The sequence below is a fragment of the Polypterus senegalus genome, chromosome 7 (genome assembly GCF_016835505.1).
Source record: "Polypterus senegalus isolate Bchr_013 chromosome 7, ASM1683550v1, whole genome shotgun sequence".
Lineage (NCBI taxonomy): Eukaryota > Metazoa > Chordata > Cladistia > Polypteriformes > Polypteridae > Polypterus > Polypterus senegalus.
In genome coordinates, this window is record NC_053160.1 from 192,156,932 (window position 1) to 192,180,471 (window position 23,540).

Sequence of the window (23,540 nt, forward strand, 5' to 3'; positions counted from 1 at the left end):
AATGGGATTGTTCTCATGTTGTTATGGTGGAGAAACACACTAAGTAATAACCAATCAAAGTATTTCTATCCGTAGTCACTGTCAGTCCTTAGTGTTCGTAACCTCTTGGTATTGGCGCAGGCCTTACTACGGTGGATTTGAAGCATGCAGCGAATTTCACTTTGTCAATAAGAACAGCAAACCTCGACATTGTGGTATTTGCAATGTCAGTTTACCTCTGATCATTCAAAGCAGCCGCATACGATGTGCCCATGTTACGTTACCCGTAACAGGCGGTACTGGTGCGATTCTCACTTTCATACACCAAAACACAGCAGGCCAGTCTATCCTTCAGCCACAATGGCCTGTGCTGAAAGTGTAAAGCAGCCTGGCGCTCGAGTCCTTAGGTGAACATTTCAGTCATTCAGCCCATCACACAACACTCGGACTGACGGAGATCGCGGTCGGAGCTGCCAACTGCTTTCCCCACTTCTCCAGGCGGCCTGCCTAATCCGGATTGACGTAAACTCGTTCAGACAATAGAGGTGTTGTGCTGCCTTCTTTTTCTCACATGTACTTTAATTACGTGCAGACTGCAGAAAGTTACATCGGAGGAAAAAAAACTAAAAAACCTTCTTATAGTTCATGAATTCCAAAATGCACTTTGCGACATTTCTGCCACTTTAAACAGCAACACAAAGTGTAATTTGCTCTTACATATTCCTGGGTGAAGTCAATGAGGTTTTGGAGGTCAATGTCATCACGATACGCTCGGATGTTGTTATTAATGAAGAAGTTCAGCTGATCTTTAATCCAGTCTTTGAACACAAAGGCCAGGACCCCTGCTGTCAATTCCAGGAAAAATATGATGCCCAGGAAAACAGAGAACTGAAAAACAAAACCAACAACGTTACAGAAAGTACCTGCAAGGACCTACTGGCCTTTATCTGAGGTGGCACTTTTAAAGTGAGAAATACCACAGCTGGCTTTGTGAAACATTTAAGACGATTACAAGAGAACCACAAATACCTGCGACACACACACAACACTACGACGTTCAACCGCCTACTGAAGTGCTGGGCAGGAGGAAAACAAATTGCTAACATAATAATATACTGCTCAAAAGAATTAAAGGACCACTTTTTAATGAGAGTATAGCATCAAGTCAATGAAACTTATGGGATATTAATCTGGTCAGTGAAGTAGCAGAGGGGGTTGTTAATCAGTTTCAGCTGCTGTGGTGTTCATGAAATTAACAACAGATGCACTAGAGGGGCAACAATGAGATGACCCCCAAAACAGGAATGGTTTAACAGGTGGAGGCCGCTGACATTTTTCCCTCCTCATCTTTTCTGACTGTTTCTTCACTAGTTTTGCATTTGGCTGCAGTCAGTGTCACTACTGGTAGCATGAGGTCATACCTGGACCCTACAGAGGTTGCACAGGTAGTCCAACTTCTCCAGGATGGCACATCAATACGTGTCATTGCCAGAAGGTTTGCTGTGTCTCCCTGCACAGTCTCAAGGGCATGGAGGAGATTCTAGGAGACAAGCAGTTACTCTAGGAGAGCTGGAGAGGGCCATAGAAGGTCCATAACCCATCAGCAGGACCAGTATCTGCTCCTTTGGGCAAGGAGGAACAGGATGAGCACTGCCAGAGCCCTACAAAATGACCTCCAGCAGGCCACTGGTGTGAATGTCTCTGACCAAACAACCAGAAAGACTTCATGAGGGTGACCCAAGGGCCCCATGTCCTCTAATGGGCCCTGAGCTCACTGCCCAGCAGCATGCAGCTCGATTGGCATTCGCCATAGAATACCAGAATTGGCAGATGCACCACTGGTGCCCTGTGCTTTTACAGATGAGAGCAGGTTCACCCTGAGCACGTGACAGAAGTGAAAGGGTCTGGAGAAGCCATGGAGAACATTATGCTGCCTGTAACATCATTCAGCATGAGCAGTTTGGTGGTGGGTTAATGATTGTCTGGGGAGGCATATCCATGGAGGGTCACACAGACCGCTACAGGCTTGACAAAGGCACCTTGGCTGCCATTAGGTATCAGGATGAAATCCTTGGACCCATTGTCAGACCCTATGCTGGTACAGTGGCTCCTGGTGCACGACAATTCCTGGCCTCATGTGGTGAGAGTATGCAGGCAGTTCCTGGAGGATGAAGGAATTGATACCATTGACTGGCCACCACACTTTCCAATAGAACACCTCTGGGACATTATGTTTTGGTCCATCCAATGCCACCAGGTTGCACCTCAGACTGTCCAGGAGCTCAGTGATGCCCTGGTCCAGATCTGGGAGGAGATCCCCCACAACACCATCTGTCATCTCATTAGAAGCATGCACCGATGTTGTCAGGCATGTATACAAGAACACAGGGGCCATACAAAGTGCTGCGTACAATTTGGAGTTGCTGCAATTCAATTTTGGCAAAATGGACTCGCCTGCCGCATCATTGTTTCACTCTGATTTTTGGGGCGTCTTTGAATTCAGGGCTCTGTAGGTTGATCATTTTCATTTCCATCAAACGATGTGGCATCCTTTCGTTCCTAACACATTAGCCAGTCTATATCAGTATAGATATCCAGGAGGATTGAGATCTGATGTGTTTTCAAAGTGGTCCTTTCATTGTTTTGAGCAGTTTATATTGAATTCCTTACTTCCTGTTACTGCATTAGAAGAAGAAGGTGTGGTTGGGAAATAATAACACGACTCCCATAGATGCTCTGAGGGGAGAAACGAAAGCCTCCAGGACACTACATGACCGTTCTTGTCCTGTAAACATACTGGGATTGTTGTGAGGTTTCCACCGCCACAGTGCCTGCCCTGTCCCAACCTGCCGCTCATTCTGTGAACAGGCTGGAGGGAGCTGCACTGAACGAGCTCCACCTTATGGTGACGTCAATTCAAAGAATCGATTCCACAAGTCTATAGCATCAGGCTAAGAGGCCGTGAACAGCGGCGTTCGCATTTGCCGTTGTCTCTGCTAGCGTTCTGCAGTTTATTGAGAACGATGACAAAAACCTGGGAGCTCAGCTGCGTGTGCGGTCGGCAACTTAATGAATTTAGTGGCTTCCTTCTTCTTCCATTTCAAATCTTTATTCAATTCTGTCACATTAGTAAACACAGAACAACATACATCAGTAACGACGTGACAAGATCAAAGGATAGGATGACAAAGTGTGCAGGTGCCATTGTGACACGGAGCTTTCCTTCTGCTGTTAATGTCACAGCTGGAGTGCCAACAAATGCAGGCAGGACAAAAGGGCACTGACCAATGTACATAAATAAAAGCACACGGTGACAAAAGTAAATACTGGAGCTACTGTAGATGTTATAAGCTAAGATGCTGGCGATGTTCTACCAGACGGTTGTGGCGAGCGCCATCTTCTACCCGGTGGTGTGCTGGGAAGGCAGCATAAAGAAGAGGGACAAACTGGTGAGCAGAGCAGACTCTATTGTAGGCACAGAGCTGGACATTTTGACATCCGTGGCAGAGCGACGGGCGCTGAGCAGACTCCTGCCAATCATGGAGAATCCACTGAACAGGATCATCTCCAGACAGAGGAGCAGCTTCAGTGACAGACTGACAAGACTGAGGAGACCCCACACTATGCGACTCGGGGGGTAAACGTTAACATTATACAAAGTTATTGTCTGGTATACCTGCATTGTTATCACTCTGATATTTAATATTGTTATTATCAGTATGCTGCTGCTGGAGTGTGTGAATTTATAAAGTATCTATCTATCTATCTATTATATAGTGCCTTTCACTCTATCTGTCGATCTAGGGGCCCATCTCAGCCTGTCGCTGTGGAGAAAAGGGCAGGAAGTTTAATTTAGTGGACACTTGCAGAGAATGAAATTACATTCAGCTCGAAGGTCTGTGCCATGTGACGATGTGCCCACCACTTCCTGTGCAGAGCTGGAGGCGTCCAAATCAAGACATTTCCAGGTTAATCAGAATGCTGACGGTGCCGCCTTTAGACATTTTGAGAGGGCACTATCATCTTTTAGGTACGTTTTTGTGTTTTCTCTCAACTTGTGAACAGAAACAAAATATGCAGAACATGTTTTTCTTTTGCTGGTTTTGTTTTAAACATTTTCTTGATTTCATGTATAGTATTTTTATCCATTTTCATTCAATAACATTTTTTCATTGGTAAAATCACAATTGATGAAAGGCTCATATATCATATAAATTATCCATCCATCCATCCATCCATTTTCCAACCCGCTGAATCCGAACACAGGGTCATGGGGGTCTGCTGGAGCCAATCCCAGCCAACACAGGGCAGAAACCAATCCCGGGTAGGATGCCAACCCACCGCAGGGCACACACACACACACACTAAGCACAATTTAGGATCGCCAATCCACCTGACCTGCATGTCTTTGGACTGTGGGAGGAAACCCACACAGACACGGGGAGAACATGCAAACTCCATACAGGGAGGACCTGGGAAGCGAACCCAGACGGGTGTCCTAACTGTGAGGCAGCAGCGCTACCCACTGCGCCACCGTGCCGCCCTCATATAAATTACGCAGAAATGATCACCAAAGGGGTCTGCACCGATATCTGGAGAGTCGCCTGTTCAAATCTTCAGTAAGGCCCTTAGCCAGAACACTGCTCCTGTGTGTACCGTCACACTCTATGACGTCTTTAGCGCTTACAAACTGAAGCGCTTCCTCTTATTGATTTCTTGATGTCTTCTCTCCCTTAACTCCTGCCACGTTATATAGAGAGAGCCCAACGGACTGGGTGGAGGTGGGCTTGTCCCCATGAACCTCAGCACTTCCTGGCCCGCTCACAGGTGACAACAGACAGGACGCCCGACTAGGTTTAATGGTAGGCGCTAATTGTGTAAGTACAGAAAGCCTCCCTGATTGCCTCTCTTCAGTTCACAGTCGAACACATTTGTCACAGCTAATTGCTTCTCTTTAATTAACTCAATACAACAAAATGTCTCGAGTGTAAAGCCCAGAAGGAAGTGAGCCGCAGAGTCTCGCCACGCCTGGCCATCGGCCTGCAGATCAGGTGGGGTTCACAGCCCAGCCTTGTTACAAAGATGATAAAGTGAAAGGAACGGCCGGCCAAGAGGCAGATGTCTGGGGAATCGTTGCATTAAATGAATATGCAGAATGAAAACCTTCCGACACGTACATGAGGACTAATTGAGGGCTTCGGTGTTATGTAGAAGGCCTGGAGGGGGCTGGGCAGGTGGTCTCGGTTTTGTTTTGTTGTAAAAGTCCTCCTTGGCCATCAGACCTTTACTTTAATTCTATGTTAATTACTATTGCCTGATTTTATTTTTAGATTTTGTCTTTTTTCTCTTTCTTTGCGCTCCGTCACTTGTATGAAATGTGTGATAGAAGTCAATGCTGTTGTGGTACATTCTGTGGGTCACCATAATACTGACAGCACTGTAACAATTGCATTTATTCGACACATACTGTATTTTTTACAACAGATAGTTATACTTATTGGCTTCACCAAGCAGAGAGATGCTGCTGGCGTGTTGCACCTCCAGTAAATGCACTGCGTGTGGCAAAGGAAATGCCAGTTTATCAAATAAAATGGAAGGCAAAGTGCAGCAGAATGTGAATAGAGGACAACCGGTGGCTCCGACTGTCACCACAATGCACTGCTGAACCACAGCACGTTACTAATGTAACTGATGAGCAAATCATTTCGTTTTCATCAAGGTGTCTCAGCAGGCAACCATATTCACGTGACAACTGGCACCAGCTCATGAACAGTTGCTAACTTGTTTGGGATTATAATGAATTATTAACATCACAGTACTATTGTGCACAAGTGGCCTGATTTATTTGATATAGTCGTAACAGTGCCACACATCAAACTTTTACTATCCAAATTCACTCCTTGTGGTATTTATACAAATATGTGATCAGGTAACACGGCCCTGATTAGGCAGACTAAGCCAAGGACAAGGACAGTGAAAACAGGACAGCAAACGCTGGACCTTATGGACGTGCATTTAACAAAAACGATAATCAAAGGGTGGGCACACAAGGAGATTATTGTGCTAAATATACAACAATAGCAGGCACCTGGAAGGGGGCAAACACTTTTTCACAGTACTGTGTTTTACGTATGTATTGTCCTAAACGCTCTTCTCACCAACGGTACAATAACAGGACTACACTTCAAATGAATCCCAGTACACAAGTGAAGTTTTCATTTCCAGCTAATTAAGTAGCTCATGTGGCGTTATGTGAATATTAGAACACTCTACAGTAGATGAGAACGGGCCATTCAGCCCAACAAAGCTCGTCAGCCCAACCACTTATTAATACTCAGCAGCACGTGATTTCAATTGTGGAGATTTATACTTACAAATTTCAGTAGGAAGGTGTTCTCCCTGAGTGCCCCAATGCAACCAGCAAAGCCCAAGATGAACATCACTCCTCCAACCACCAGGAAGAGCCACACGGGGTCAAAGCCCCCCAGGTCTGTTATTGAGGAGATATTGGAGAGCACCCCCTGTAGAGGGAAACACAAGATACAACTCAGGCTTTGACAACAAGCACATCGTCCTGTCGTCATTCTGCTGATACCAGCATAGGTGAGACATCTCCACCCACAATTACAGCAGCCCAGGTGAGCAGAGAGCTGAGGAGACTTCGTGCCAGCAGAGCAGCAGGTCCAGATGGTGTACCACCACGACTGCTGAAGGCCTGTGCGCTGGAGCTGGGGAGTCCTCTACAGCGCATCTTCAACCTGAGCCTGGAGCAGGGGAGAGTCCTGAGGCTTTGGAAGACATCTTGTATCACCCCAGTCCCATAGGTATCACGTCATGGTGAGCTGAATGACTTCCGGCCTGTTGTTCTGACGTCACATGTGATGAAGACCATGGAGCGGCTGCTGCTTCACCACCTGAGGTCACAGGTCCATCACGCCCTCGACCCTCTGCAGTTCACATACCAGGAGAAGGTGGGAGCGGAGGATGCCATCATCTACATGCTCCACTGATCCCTCTCCACTTGGACAGAGGCAGTGGTGCTGTAAGAATTATGTTTCTGGACTTCTCTAGCGCCTTCAACACCATCCAACCTCTGCTCCTTGGGGACAAGCTGACTGAGATGGCAGTAGACTCACACCTGGTGGGCACTGATCGTGGACTATCTCACAGACAGACCTCAATATGTGCGTCTTGGGAACTGCAGGTCTGACATTGTGGTCAGCAGCACAGGAGCACCGCAGGGGACTGGACTTTCTCTGGTCCTGTTCAGCCAACATACATCAGACTTCCAATACAACTCGGAGTCCTGCCACATGACGACACTGCTATGGTGGGCTGCATCAGGAGTGGGCAGGAGGAGGAGTACAGGAAGCTAATCAAGGACTTTGTTAAATGGTGCGACTCAAACCACCTACACCTGAACACCAGCAAAACCAAGGAGCTGGTGGTGGATTTTAGGAGGACCAGGCCCCTCATGGACCCCGTGATCATCAGAGGTGACTGTGCAGAGGGTGCAGACCTTTAAATACCTGGGAGTGCAGCTGGATGAGAAACTGGACTGGACTGCCAATACTGATGATCTGTGCCAGAGAGGACGGAGACGACTAGACTTCATTAGAAGGCTGGCGTCCTTGAACATCTGCAATAAGATGCTGCAGATGTTCTACCAGACCGTTGTGGTGAGCGCCATCTTCTACACGGTGGTGTGCTGGCGAGGCAGCATAAAGAAGAGGGACAAACTGGTGAGGAAGGCAGGCTCTACTGTAGACACAGAGCTGGACAGTTTGGCATCCGTGGCAGAGTGACGGGCACTCAGCAGGCTCCTGTCAATCATGGAGAATCCACTGAACAGGATCATCTCCAGACAGAGGAGCAGCTTCAGAGACAGACTGAGGAGACCCCACACTATGCGACTTGGTGGTAAACGTTAACATTCTACAAAGTTATTGTCTGTTATACCTGCATTGTTCTCACTCTGATATTTAATATTGTTCTTTATCAGTGTGCGGCTGCTGGAGTGTGTGAATTTATAAAGTAGCAGCTCAACAGAAAGATGGCACCCTATGACATTTGACTGTCATGAAGTGTTTCAGCCCCCAGTGCCCGTCTACAGAGATACTGGGCACCTGTGAGCCATGGATGTGGCTGAAACAGCTGAGCCCACCAATTAAAAAGGCTGTCCACATACCGTCGGCCATCTTGTGAGAGCCGAGTTGACCTTAAGAGGTGGACATACCAAGAGAAGAAGGTCTGCTTCTAGAAATGGCCAGAATGAAAAGCACAAACAGGGACAAACTGGACAGAAGAACAGGAAGGCACGGAGTCCCAGTTCACTTCATTAACGGTTACTATGTATCAACGACACAATCTCTGCTAATTTAACCACTAATTGCTAAATAATAAAAATGTGTTCTGGGCACCGAGTTGGACCCTCCTGGTTTGAGTCGCCCTCATGGCAGTTGTAGGCAGAAGACTGCTTAGAAACGGGCAATGCAAGCCTGAAATCAGAATCAGCCGCACCCATCCAGGATATCGAAGCTCGCCCGCCACCGTCAAGACGTTTCTTCTGACTGGTGTTGTCCCATCCTGGTTTGGTTCCTGCCAGTGATAAAAAAGACGAATGGACCAAACAAAAAGCTTTCCGGTCATTTCTTACCTTCTCATTCCATGCCCAGAGTCCAATCCCCAGAAAGGCAATTCCAAGTAGCTACAAGAATAAAAAAATCAAATAACGAGTGAATAGTTTTGAAGAGAAAGACGTAAGCCATTCAAAGTGCCAGCTCACAGAAATGCGCTTCATCAAAATGTCAGACCATCGCTCAACAGCAACAGAAAATGAGCTGGCAGTCCCAGACAATGATAAATCATTCAACGTGAGCATGTGAAGCTATGCCTGGCACGCACGCTGGCACGAGGCACACAAACACAAGAGCTGATGCAACCCATGGCCAGAATCGGCACCCATGAGACGCCAGCAGTTATGGAGGGCACAGCAGTGCTGGAGCCAGCTGGCATATTTAAATACAAAGTGATGCCTCTCTAGAAATGATTTAGGATTATAAGACCATCACAAGAAGGTCTTAGTATTAAGAGCGGGGACCCCCATAACATCCAGAAACCTGCGTCATAATACAAGAACTTGGTGGTTTGTTTGGATGTCGTAAAGCTTTGACATCTCGTTTGGCTAAAGTGAAGGCTGAAGGTATTGGCATTACAGGTGTAATACGCTGGCTGGGTAGCCTTGGCTTACGTCGACACATCTGAGCCTTCTACACAGTAAGGCTGGCAAGGCTTGTGCACAAAGCAGCAGCTCGGTGCCACGAGAGATGAGAGTGTTTAAGATAACATGATGAAAGTTCAATTGTTTGAGCGCAGTGCCAGGAGGCGCAGTCAGCCCATTGGCATAACGACACCACAGTAAACGACCAAACATCCAACGGGAAGGAAACACGTTCAGCACGGATGGCGTGTCCACTCAGCTTGGCACCGCACTCGACTTTCACTTCAAAGACGTTCACTGGGAGACTCAGGACAGAAACAAACAAAGTGTCCCCAGGAATGAATGTGTCATCACAGCAGCCCAGAAGTGACAAGCTCTCTCCGGTGACGTCTGCTTCTGAATTCCACATTCATTCTGCTCAGACAGAGTCAGCTGATCAAGAGCCACACATCTGCTTGACTGTCTCGTGTGTCGTGCGTCACGTGTCACGTTAGCAGCCTGGCTGTGACCAGAGCCATTGACTGCGTTTCATTCTGGAAATACCAACAGCAGGCATTGCTCGTCCATTGGCACAGATGAAGAGCAGCACTGCTTATACCCGTTAACTGTGCCAATGAAGCCCAAATTCACCAAGTTCTCTTCACTTCACTCGACATAATCAAGTCGAATATCAAGTGTGCTCGTCACTACCCTGCACTGTAGACAAACGCCAATCACAAGGCAGGCTCAATGGAGTCACACGTCCCAAACATGACACAGGATCGTCCGGGGGGACAAAGCCCTTCATGGCCGTTAGCGTCACATAAACCACTGGCCGGATAAGAAAACGCCATCACGAAGATGTGAGTCAATCTCAATCAAGAGCCGAGGATGGTCGCTGTAGACCAGGGGTGTCAAACTCCGGTCCTGGAGGGTGGGCCGCAGTGGCTGCAGGTTCTCATTCTAACCATCTTCTTAATCAGTGACCAGTTTTTGCTGTTAATTAATTCATTTTGCCTTACTTTTAATTAACTTGGCCCCTTAGATGTTTCGTTTTCCTTAACTAGCAGCCCACCTGCGCCCAGCGCACAATATCTGAAAATAAAGAAAGGTGAAGGTGGTCTCGGTAAGGCTGATCTCTCGGGTCACCAAAACATCCTGATGGCGTTCTTAGAAAAAACAGAAAATCAACAGTTTTGGAAACGTCGGCTGTGGAATTAAATAGCGAATTTAATTAGCAGCAAGAATCGACTTCTCATTAAGAGATTAGCTGGAGTGAAACTGGGCGAGTCTGAAATCCCAGTTTAGCTGGTCACCTGCTGAAATGAAGTGGAGTTTGAGGCCAGACTCATCTGGTCATTCATTGGCTCACTTCAAATCTCATTTCTCTTTGGCTGTCATTTAAGGACAAAAAAAAAAAAGACTAAATTCAGAGGATAAAATCTTTAAAAACAAGACTCTTAAAATGAGGGGTAAAGACGTTAATCAGCAGTGGAAACCGGGCACCGATTAGGAAAAGGGGGCGAATGAAACCCTGCAGGCCCGGAGTTGGACACCTTCCTCACAGGTCAGCACACTCTTCATCGCTCACTTAAACGATTAATCATCACGTGGCGTCACCGCACAGGTGACAGTAAAAGGGCTGCAAGAGGAGCAAACACAAACGGACAATGCGATGTAACCCACCGTTTTATCACGACTATCAGTTCCTGTTCTTCTTCTTATTATCCTTACTACCCCAAAATGCATCACGACCGATACTTTTATTGTGTGATTACGTTCACAGACCAGGGTTGGCCCCTCATCGGCCGTTCTGCTCGCCTCCCTCCATCTGTTCCGAGTCAGCGGGCTCCTTCTTCTGCGCCGCGTACTTTCACATCGAAGTCTGCGGCTCCTGCTGCCATCGCTTTCCTCACCTCATCCATCCTGCCACTAACTGAGCCAGAGAGGGCTGTGCCAGCGGCGTAGGCACAGGATCAGGCAGCAGCTTTTCACTCTTGTTAAGCTCTGTTAGAGTGACCCTCGGTTTGTGCAGCCAGCCAGCGCTGGTAAGGATGGCCCTGTACTTGTGCCAATCCACACTGCAGTCCCCCCCTTCACAAGGCTGTACAGTTTACAGTTGATGCCCTGGTCCTGATCGGTCATCACAGAGGCCTACTCCGCTCCTTGGACTGCACGGCTCAGTTTTAGGCCTGACATGCATGGACGTGTGGCTCGTGGCACCTTCAGTACCAGACAGGCCTACGGGTGCCTTTCAGTTTGCCACACACCGGTGGACTCCCACCACAAGTCTCAAGGAGAATTAAGGAGGCACCGAGATGAACACGGAGAGACCTTCAGTGCCAGCCTGGGGACGTCGAGTCTCCGGTCTGCACATCTTATTATTAGTGGGGTCAACAAGCCCAAAGCAGAGCTGGGGGGCATCGGCCGGTGCGACATGCGAGTGTGCCACGCGTACACGAGACGCCAACGCGCAGCAGGACGTGTGCACATCGATGCCCCGCATTCTTGGTTTGAACATGAAGGCGTATTTTGACACCAAAGCCCCCTTTAAAATGTAGAAGCCAACTTCCTGGGGCGGGCGAACGCATGCAATGCTTGTGAAAACAATGGAACCCTCTGCCTGCCTTGGCACTGCCCTGTAAAGCCCTTCTCTTGTGAATGATCTTTCTTTGATTTTTGATGTAAATTCACATACAGCGTGAAACTCAACATGAATTCAGAAAAACATTTGGGCTCACGTAAGCCAAGTGAAAATACGGATGACACACGGCGATCTGCAGTGCCCTGCTAAAGGACTGGCACCTTGGCTGTTGTCTCCTAATCAATCTGCGGTGGCCTGGCGCTCTGCCCGGGGTGTGTCTCCTGTCTAGCGCCCTGTGTTGGCACCAGCGGACCCCCGTGACCATCTAGTCACGTTGGATAACAGACAGACGGCTGGACGCTACTTTGAACCTCGGACTCTCCGTCCACCGTTGATATTTGGCCCTAAACAGTAAAACAGCCAAATGAATCCAAAACGCCCCGTCTGGTTGAATGAGGGGCCGCTTCTGCTGTGCTCGTTTAAGGGTGACATGTCACACTGCGTGACACCATCGTCACACAACTCTACTGGCTCCTTGACAACTGTGACAAACGGTGACAAAGGAACACAAAAGCAAAAAGGGAGAAAAGGAAAGGAAAGGAGCATCCTGGGACAGCAAGACTCGTCACAACGTCAGGGGACGGAAAGTGCGGATCTGCAGGACCCCGACAAGCCATCTCTGCTGCCGTGTCCTTCCTGCTTTGTTTCTTTTCAGTTCGCTTTCCGCACGTCCCCCTTAAACAGGCCTGACGTCAGTAACTGGGGTCTTCATGAACGTCACCGAGTTTCACTGAAACGCACCAAACAAAAGTGAGCCTGATTTCATTCGATGGCACGAGGGGACGTTTCATTCTGGTACCTCACCACTTCAAAAGAGTTCAATTCCTGGAAGTGGCACACCAGGGAAAAGTGGAGACCCTCGGGGCCAAACCATTAAGTTCATTTAAAAAGAGTCCCAGTAACTCCGGCAGGATCCTCACACCAGAACTGAGGAGGCCGAGAGGTCAGGCGGCGCAGCATCTCGCTAACATGTGCTTATTACTCCTTCCTCATAAAACGAGCCCACGTAATCAAATGAGGAGGCGCCTGCTTTACCCGTTTCAGGCTGGCACTTCGCCCACACTTGTCTGGAACTCTCCTGATAAACTCGTCGACTCCCTTTGCCCTCCGAGGCCACTGAAGGTTCACTTTTTTATTGTGTGCTTTGTTCGGTTCTTTAGTTTGCTACACGTTGACACGTTTTTGACACACGATGACTCCACAAGTTGGACTTGGAGGGCAGGCCTGATCTGCGCCATCAATAATGAATACACACAGCAGCAGCAAACGCGTGGCGTGAAGTACCAAGAAAGAAGGAGTCCAGCGCGTCGGGACGGCGACTTTAGGATGAGGACACCGCTGGCAACTTGGACTAAGGGGCCGACTTTAGGGGCCGACTTTAGGGACCTTCACCACTCAGCGTGATGTGTGGACAGGACTGGGGCGCTCCTGTCTGGGCTGTTCATCCCTTTAAAGCGAATCACTTCACCGCTCTTCATACGCCACACAATTATCTAAAGCCCCTTTAAAGTGGGATCTCTAAACTGGCTGTACCATCCATATAAAGTGTCATCAGCCTGAGGACGAGTCGCCCACAGTAGCAGGCAGGGCTGTGGAGTCGGAGAGTCAGAGACAATTTTGGGTACCTGGAGTCGGCAAAAAGTTAACTGACTCCTACTAAATTTAAATGGGAATTAAAAAAGTAAGTTAAAATGTCCCAATTCACAAACAAACAGTCCTAATGAACTTCTTCTCTGCTGTAAGAATAAAGCCCAGTGCATGCAGTGCTTAACGTTACCACAAAACGAACATGTCAAGTAACCATGAAGCATGCTTTTCATTGACTGTATGCGTCACTTTATGGGATGTAATGCTCAGCTAAGGTGCGGCACCGCTTTCCATTGTGTCGCGTGTCACTGTTACAGGGAACTGTCAACCAGGCCTGAAGCCCCCCATACATTTACAGACGCACTGCCAATTTTTCAGCTGTTCAACGAGTCATCACGCGTCAAACGCCTGAAAAATCATCAGGTGTGTTCTCAGCTCCGTCGGCCCCCCTTTGCTATGCGCTAGTGAAGGGGGCCGAAGGAGCCGAGAAAGCAGATCTCCCTACTGGTCTCCAGCAGAGGCTCGTTCTGCTGATCAGCTGGCCGGTGAGCGACACAATGCACTAAACGTCCGGCTGGCTGACCGAGGCATCACGTTACTTTGGATGGGGGCGGCGGTCGAGATTTTCGCCAAGCTGGATCTGCCCGTCCATGTGGACACCCGCAATCTGCGGCCGCCAATCAATTGCCGCAAATTGTACACACACATCGGTCGGTGGCAAAATCGCTGGGTATTTGGGGGCCTTAACTCTCGCTGATAATTAGGTAAATGTTTTTTGCAGGACTAGAGACACTCGTATAAGTGAAGGGAATAAACTTCAACTTTAAACCTGACTGTGGGATTCAAACACGATTCAGGATTTCCTTTAACTAGAACTGTATTCCAAGTTTAATATAAGTTTTCCAGATATTGTTTTTAGTTCATATAGTTAAGCTTTTTTTTTTTTGTTTTAAAAGTTAAAACTACCAAAGAATGTGATTTGTATTACATTACATTTACATTTCATTTGCTGTTCCTGATTTGTATGCCTGCTATTACTATCCAGACACTTGTTTAAAAAAAACCAAACTAAACCAAACCTTGTTTTCATTGTGTTTGTCTTTAATCTGGCATCACAGTAGAGTGTTGGCGTCCTGGCCAGTAGTTCTGGGGTGAAATGACATGCATGTTGCCTTCCTTTCCTTCAATGGATGTAGAAAATACATCAGCATAGTATATACATACAGAGGAGTCGGAGTCGGGGAGTCAGAAGATTTAGAAACTGAGGAGTCGGGGCATTCATCTACCGACTCCACAGCCCTGGTAGCAGGTGCCACTCATTACGCACCTAACCGGTTTCAGAGCCAGCTGCAGAGGAGCCCATAAGAACAGCTAGTGTAGAAATGGTGGACCATCCCTCCTAAGACAGACGTCCCATGGCACCGGCCTGCACTCACACCCGCTATTAAAATGCAGCGCGTGCGTCCTCTTGACGTCTGCACATCGGTCTGCGGCTTCGTGACATCGAACAGCACGCGGCTGACCTGTAGCTGGAATGAGCAGGCTGCTCATGAAGATCCAACTAGGACAGAGTGGACAGAAGGCGACGTTGACACCGAGTGTCAGAGTGTTTCAACAGGATGCCAACGCTGCGACGGGCTCGTGACGGAATTCGACGCGCTGATGTCACCAATCTGCTGGCTCACTTGTTTGTTTTGGGCGAGGACGGCCACCCTTCTGCGGGTTACCCGACTGCTGCCACCACTCCAACACAAGCGTTTTATCCATCCATCTGTTATCCAACCCGCCATATCTGAACTACAGGGTCACGGGGGTCTGCTGGAGCCAACACAGGGCGCAAGGCAGGACGCCAGCCCAGCGCAGTAAACGTTTTGTCGTTGCTGCCAATTTGATTGTTGTACGTGGAGAGAAAACGCCTTTGCATTTCCACTCGTGTTAAACGTGACTGTCGTTAGCGGAGCCGCTCAACCCCGAGGATAACAAACGGAGTGCTGCGCTTCAAAAGTGACTCCCGGTTACTCATCTTCAGAAACAGGTCAGCATTTTTATGCTTCATTTAAAAAGTAATACTTAAGATTTTTGTTCTGCACGTTACTTGCCCCACGTACAGTAGCTTCTATCTGTAGGGTGCTCCAGATCTAATGATGCAATTTTCATTACGCTGTAACTTATTAAGTTTATTACCCAGAAAATCCCGGACCGTCGAGAAGTGTGCGAACTGACGACATGAAGGATGGCCTTCACGCCGAACAGGAATCGTCCCCAAATAAATCAGAGTCAATAAATCAGATCTGGACCACCCTGTACTGAGAAGACACACGTGTGACACGGCAGAAGGTAAAAGTGACCACTGCTGAACAATAAGAAACAAAGTGAGCAACATCCACAGAAAAAGAAAAGCTTCGGTCGGACCGCTAGCCAGCCGTCTGCTCCAGACTCCAAACGAGATACCAACTCCTGCAGTAAGGAGCACACATCCTGCATGGAAACGCTGGCCCACGGGGTGGCACCTGTGCCCCCAGAGACCCCTCTTTGACTCAAAACTCTTACTGAATTCTTACAAAGCTGCCTACTTAATAATATTTTACTGCGCTTTGCACATTTTGGGTGACACGAGTGACGCGCCATCATTTGCTGTGCTACAGTAGCGGTCACCATTGGCCTGTATTGTACCAGAAACTTTTTTTCTCTCTTACCTTAAAGAAAATAGGAAACAATATTTTTTTTTTCTCTACCATTACGGCGTAAGCAACATGATGTAAAGAAATGGCATTTCCTTTAAGGTCAGTGAGTAGTGAGCAGCTTTTATTGTTATCAGAATTATGTATAGTAGAAAATTCGGTACTTTGGTAATAACTGTGCCTAAGAATCCCCGCAAAATGCTTGATGATATTAGGATTAAGAAACTCAGGTAGCCCTCGCAAAGCGGCTTTGTTGGTTTAATAAAAGCATACCGGCAGTTTTTGAAATGGCCTACTAATTCGTAAAACACAGGCAGAGCAATAGAAACCTCCGAAGATCTGCTGCTGTTAAAAACCCTAAGTTCGCAGTCGAAGTGCTCGAGGGGGATTCTCGTGGCCTGGGTGTCGGGGGCTCAACCTTAGCAGCAGATCGAGTGAGGAGTGAGGGCTGAGAGCCCCCGGGAGCTGCCATGAGCTGCGCATTCTCCGAGCCGACTGCCCTCAACAATCCCAAAGTTCCCGGTACCCCCGAGAGGCGCGCGCAGCACTTCGCCTTCATTCGATTCCGCTAGTCCGCGAGTCGCGTCCGTTCACACAGCCTCCTTATCCGGCTTCCGCCCGATTTCAGCGGATGCAGGACACTGCCTTGGCCCGACAGAAGCTTTAGGGTGCTGCCACCTGAGTTAGCGGCTCATTTCACGTCCCCGCGGTGTGTTCTGAGCCTGCCCTGAATACCTCAAACTTGTCCGGCTCATGCAAATCTCACTCAATCCTATTAAAAAAGTCACTAACAAGGGACTCTTATCCAGGCCTGCTCTCTTCCTACTGGCGCGGATTACAAGAAAAATGCATGACCCGAAAATAATAATCCACGATGACAACAAAACAACCGCACTTGTGACAGCCACCATACCATCGCGCGTACGGGCCTGCTCCTTAGCATCGGTGTCTGGCGTGAAATACTGAACGTCTACTCACCCAGAAAATAATGTTGAATCCAAATATAAAGTATTTGATGCAGCAACTGACTTCAGGCCCCTTGTAGTGTTTCCCTGACATGCTCCTCTGCCGCACATGCGTTATTTCTTCGCCTTGAATTTTATTTTACCGCTGTCCGTGAAGAAGCGACAAAGAAAGCGAAACCCAGAGCCGAGCGCCGCCACTAGCAGGTTGCTGGTCCTCCAGCGCGGTGTGAAAGCGACGCCAAACACTCCCTCGGCTCCCGTGCTCAGACAAAAAAAGACGTCATGTGTCATCTGACCGACACTTGGCGTGAGGGGGCCAGCGACGAACAGAAGTCAGCTCGGCGGTACCGCACAGTCGCCCTGCTCCAGCACGGCCGAATCGTCCACTTTCCGCGGACGCGACGAACTGAGCTAACGGATCTCAAGTCCTCAGCGTCTGTCGCTCTCAGCGCGCACTTGCAGCGCCCGTCAAACTGGCGCGCGTGGCAGCCAATCAGAGAAGGGTGCCGTTGATGGGGCGGGACTTCCTGTGCCGTGGACGCTTGGCGGGCGAGGGGCGCGTCGCGTTTCCCTTGTGCGGTTTAGCGGCGCGGCGCGGCGCGGCGTTGAACTTCGTGTGCGTCCCGAGCAGTCGCGGCAAATAAAGAGAAGCCATCAGCAAGGTGGGATTTTGCTCAAATCTATCTGTGAACATTTAGTAAACTTGAAGTTTCATACCGACGAGACTTCGGAACACGCGAGACCAAATCCCTTTGGCTAAGCCATGTCAGGATGGATGGATGGATGGGTGATGTGCAGTTTTCGCTTACTAAAAGTCAACGTGGTGGATCAGAAGTGGACGCCAGTGTGATTGTAAGCTTTCCATGCCTGGCCTGGGTCGGCACCAGTCCTAAAAGGCATTTTAAAGAGGAGGGTGGCCAGGTGGGGACAGTTAGGGGGAGAAATGAATGACAAGACAGGTGACACATCATTGTCCGTGTGGCTTCCCGTTTTCGGTTCTCTTCTGCGTTGCTTGTTCCTGCCTCATCCCCACACAGAGAGAGATGTGAAAGGCACTGTAGAATGGATAGATACTGTATTAATCGCAAGGGGAAATTCCCACACTCCAGCAGCAACATACTGATAATAACAATATTAAATTGAAGAGTGAGAACAATGCAGGTGTAACAGACAATAACTTTGTATAATGTTAGCGTTTTTAGCAAATAGATAGATAGATAGATAGATACTTTATTAATCCCAAGGGGAAATTCACAATGTTGAAGGATGCCAGCCTTCTAAGTAAGTATAGTCGGCTCTGTCTTCTCTGGCACAGGGCATCAGTATTGGCAGTCCAGTCCAGTTTGTCATCCAGCTGCACTCCCAGGAATTTATAGGTCTGCACCCTCTGCCTAGTCACCTCTGATGATCACGGGGTCCATGAGGGGCCTGGGCCTCCTAAAATCCACCACCACCAGCTCCTTGGTTTTTCTGGTGTTCAGGTGTAGGTGGTTTGAGTCGCACCATTTAACAAAGTCCTTGATTGCTTCCTGTACTCCTCCTCCTGCCCACTCCTGATGCAGCCCACCATAGCAGTGTCGTCATATGGCAGGACTCTGAGTTGTATTGGAAGTCTGATGTATGTTGGCTGAACAGGACCAGTGAAAGTCCAGTCCCCTGCGGTGCTCCTGTGCCGCTGACCACAATGTCAGACCTGCAGTTCCCGAGACGCACATACTGAGGTCTGTCTGTAAGGTAGTCCACGATCCATGCCACCAGGTGTGAATCTACTTCCATCTCTGTCAGCTTGTCTCTAAGGAGCAGAGGTTGGATGGTGTTGAAGGTGCTAGAGAAGTCCAGAAACATAATTCTTACTGCACCACTGCCTCTGTCCAAGTGGAGAGGGATCGGTGTAGCATGTAGATGATGGCATCCTCTGCTCCCACCTTCTCCTGGTATGTGAACTGCAGAGGGTCGAAGGCGTGGCGGACCTGTGGCCTCAGGTGATGAAGCAGCAGCCGCTCCATGGTCTTCATCACATGTGACGTCAGAGCAACAGGCCGGAAGTCATTCAGCTCACCAGGACGTGATACCTTTGGGACTGGGGTGATGCGAGATGTTTTCCAAATTCTCAGGACTCTCCCCTGTTCCAGGCTCAGGTTGAAGATGTGCTGTAGAGGACTCCCCAGGTCCAGCACACAGGCCTTCAGCAGTCGTGGTGATACTCCATCTGGACCCGCTGCTTTGCTGGCACGAAGTCTCCTCAGCTCTCTGCTCACCTGGGCTGCTGTAATTGTGGGTGGAGATGTCTCTTCTATGCTGGTATCAGCAGAAGGATGGTTGGAGGGTGCAGTACTCTGAGGTGAGAGTGGGTTAGTGTGTTCAAACCTATTAAAGAAGTTGATCATTTGGTTTGCTCTCTCCACGTCTGTCTCGATGGTGGCACCCCGCTTCGAGCTGCAGCCAGTGATGATCTTCATCCCATCCCACACTTCCTTCATGCTGTTATTCTGTAACTTCTGCTCCAGCTTTCTCCTGTACTGCTCCTTAACCACCCTGAGCTGGACTCGGAGTTCCTTCTGCACGCACTTGAGCTCATGCTGATCACCGCCTTTAAAAGCCCTTTTCTTTCTTGATGTCACTTGTAATCCATGGCTTGTTGTTAGCATAGCAGTGTACTGTTCGCCTAGGCACCTCATGGACCCCTTGATCATCAGAGGTGACTGTGCAGAGGGTGCAGACCTTTAAATATCTGGGAGTGCAGCTGGAAGACAAATTGGACTGGACTGCTAATACTGATGCTCTGTGTAAGAAAGGTCAGAGCCGACTATACTTTCTGAGAAGGTTGGCATCCTTCAACATCTGCAGTAAGATGCTGCAGATGTTCTACCAGACGGTTGTGATGAGTGCCCTCTTCTATGCGGTGGTGTACTGGGGTGGCAGCATAAAGAAGAAGGACGCCTCACGCCTGGACAAACTTGTTAAGAAGGCAGGCTGTATTGTAGGAGTAAAGTTGGACAGTTTAACATCTGTGGCAGAGCGACGGGCATTAACTGTCAATCATGAAGAATCCACTGCATCCACTGAACAGGCTCATCTCCAGACAGAGGAGTAGCTTCAGTGACAGACTTTTGTCACCGTCCTGCTCCACTGACAGACTGAGGAGATCGTTCCTCCCCCACACTATGCGACTCTTCAATTCCACCTGGGGGAGTAAATGCGAATATTAATTTTATTTTTATTTTTTTCATTTTTATTACTATTTAATTTAATATTTGTTCTTTGTATCAGTATACTGCTGCTGGATTATGTGAATTTCCCCTTGGGATTAATAAAGTATCTTATCTGTTCTTACTGGAACTACAATGTCCATCCAGAAGTTGATGTAATCAGTTGTGCAGTCAACAGCCTCTTCAATGTTCTCACTATGTGACCCCAGCAGGACATCCCAGTTTCTCAGAGCCTGCTCTGCCTCAGGTGACCACTTCCTGAATGAGCGTGTGGTTGGCGGTCGCAGACTTACGGCCGACAGTTCGATGTCCCTGCAGCAGGTGGAGATTTGAATGTTTACGTGTCCAGAGTTGCACCATCTTGTGTTCACATAGAGAGCGAGTCCTCCTCCTTTCTTCTTCCCACAGGTATTTGTGTCTTTGTCCGCTCTAACTGTGCTAAACCCGGGTAGGTAGCTCCACGTTAGCATTGGATATGTTCGTTGTTAGCCACGTTTCACTAAAACACTACAAATTGCATTCTCTGGAGGTCATGACATTTTCCACCAGCGCGGCCAGTTTGTGGTGGCGAGTTCCCATTTCCCAGGATCACAGAAGGCAACAAAGGCTTGTAATGCCAGAGGGATAGGATGAGTTCACTGACTGTGCCAAACGGAGCAGAGTGCGTGCTTGAGTGGGCCTGCTGGAGTCGAGTGGCGATGTGCCCATTGGCGCTCAGAGTAAACCACGGCCAGACCAAGTATTGGGTGAAGCTGGTTTAAGAAAAGCTTTGTGTTACGCCACTTGGCTCGTCTGTGTGTTCATTCATTGCTTATTTCCAAACATCCCATCTTTTGGTCTTACTGTTTGTCTGAGGTCACCAGTTTTAATTTGGCCTCCACCTTTTCTGCTCCTTCTTCACATTTTCCTCCTTTTGGTACAGTGGTGGTCACCACTTGAACCCCCAGACCTGACTAAAGAGGGAGTTGCACATTGTCAGGTGACACCATTGAGCCTGGCTTAGGGGACAAGACGTCATGATGGTGCTGCTCAAATTTGTATTACAATTTGACTTTCAATACAAAACAAAGAAATCTGCATTAGTGCTGTCAAAGTTTAACAAAAGTAAGAGTTGATTGCTCATCTAATTGATCAAAATAGCACTTACTATATTATACACACAAAAGACCCTGAAAACAAAGATTGTTGAGTCTCCTGGTTTAGGTGAAGGCTACAAAAAGCTATCAGAGGTTTAAACTGTCAGTTTCAATGTAAGGAATGGAATCAGGAAATGGAAGGCCACAGGCACAGTTGATGTTAAACCAACACAGCAGGTCTGACAGGCCAAGAAAAATACAGGAGCGTCATATGAAGAGGCAGGATTGTGAGAATGGTGACAGACAACCACAGATCACCTCCAAAGACCTGCAGGAACATCTCGCTGCAGATGGTGTATCTGTACATCGTTACAATTCAGCACATCTGTATGGCAGGGTGAGGAGAGAGAAGCCCTTTCTGCACTCACACCACACACAGAGTCGCTTGTTGTATCAAATGCTCATTTAGACAAGTCAGATGCATTAAGAACAAAGAGCTTTGGACTGATGAGACACAAATGGAGTTATCTGGTCAGAATAAAAAACGCTTTGCATGGTGGAAGAACAACAAGAAAAACACCTGCTACCTCCTGTCACATTCAGTGGAGGTCCCATCATGCTGTGGGCTGTGTGGCCAGTTCAGGGACTGAGGCCCTTGTTAAAGTCGAGGATCGCATGAATTCAACCCAATATCAACCAGTTCTTCAGGATAATCTTCAAGCGTCAGTCACAAAGTTGAAGTTACTTAAGCAGGGGTTGGATACTCCAACAAGTCAATGACCCAAAACACAAAGGCATTCATGCAGAGGGAGAAGTCTAATGTTCTGGAATGGCCGTCACAGTCCTCTGACTTGAATATCATCGTAAATCAATGGGATGATCTGAAGCAGGCTGTCCATCAAATTGAACTGAACTGGAGAGATTCTGTAATGAAGAATGGGGTCTGAAATACCAACATCAGAGTCCAGACCCTCATCACAGGCTACAGGAGGACAGCGTCGAGAGGCTCAAAGGAGCAAAAGGAGGCTCAGCTAAGTATTGATGTCATATCTCTGTTGGGGTGCCCACCTGTCTAATTTTGTTATGATGCATATTTCATATTTTCTGTTAATCCAATAAACTTCATGTCACTGCTGAAATCCTACTGTGTCCATAAGGCATGTCAGATATTTAAAGGAAGTTCAGCCAATGAGAAACAAAAATCCAAAGAATTAAGAGTTGTCAGACCCCCGTGACCCTGGAGTTAGGATGAAGCAGGTTGCATAATGGATGGATGAAGAGTTGTTCCCAATCTTTTTCATATGACTGTATATACGTACACATTTTATATATTTATTATACACACACAGAGAAGGCACTATACTGTATAATGGACAGGATAAGCCGTCGTTTTGAAATTCACACTTGCGACACATTACCAGAGAAAAGAATACAAGATATAAAGAGCATTAGATAGATTAACAGATTAATTTGTAAATTAGGACCCGTCCTGCTCAGCCAGAGAGAGGTTAAGAATGGTCTCATCTACACTGACGTTCTTACCTGCATGTACCCAACATTTAACACACAACATGTTGTTTCTCATGGTGCCAGAGTGCCATGCCAGCGTGCCACATACTGGTCAGCCACAACAGTAAGCACCCGAGTGTGGTGACGGTGACGGCTGACACACCACGCCAGCTGCCCCCTTTGGCTCACACGGTTGTACTCCTCTTTGACTGCCAGCCCTCTGATAACCGAGCCGTTTGTTTGTACCTTTTAAAAATCAGAAGCTGCAGGTGGCAAAAAAAGAAGAGCGGTGCCCTCTGTTAGACAAATCACTGTACACATTTTATTTACAGTAGCATTTTCTTTTTTACATTATCTTTATATGAAATGGACTGCTTTCTTTTAGAGGCATCATTTTACCAACACAAATAATGTCCTAAGAAATAAGTAGATGTATTAAAATACAATGTGACATAAAATATTTATAATACTTCTTTCTGTTTGAAGCGAGGAATGTAAAACTGCAGGATATTTAAAAAAAAAAAAAAAAAAACTCAATTAAAAAAAAAATGTAATTAAAGTTTAAAAAAAAAAAAAATTCCACAAATTGCTATATACTATAAATGCATCAAACGTTTCAGATTCCACCATATTTAAACTACAGCTTTCTGCGAATTATAAAATGAATATGAAAAAAGAAACTTTTCTCAAA

General features: G+C 47.6%; 1 protein-coding gene across 2 annotated transcripts in view; it reads right to left on the reverse strand.

The window, feature by feature from the left end:
• The window catches only part of tspan5a (tetraspanin 5a), a 43,773-nt gene extending 26,249 nt beyond the window's left edge, over positions 1–17,524 (reverse strand). The window contains exons 1-4 of one of the 2 annotated variants that reach the window (XM_039759828.1): positions 17,069–17,520; positions 8,636–8,686; positions 6,354–6,500; positions 697–867 (exon numbers count right to left, since the gene is read on the reverse strand). In XM_039759828.1, coding sequence (XP_039615762.1) covers positions 697–867; positions 6,354–6,500; positions 8,636–8,686; positions 17,069–17,149 — 450 coding nt within the window. In that variant the 5' untranslated portion in view covers positions 17,150–17,520. Of the gene's footprint in view, positions 1–696; positions 868–6,353; positions 6,501–8,635; positions 8,687–17,068 lie in introns of both variants that reach the window. The other variant, XM_039759829.1, reaches the window with a different exon arrangement.
• Positions 17,525–23,540: the final 6,016 nt, after the last annotated feature.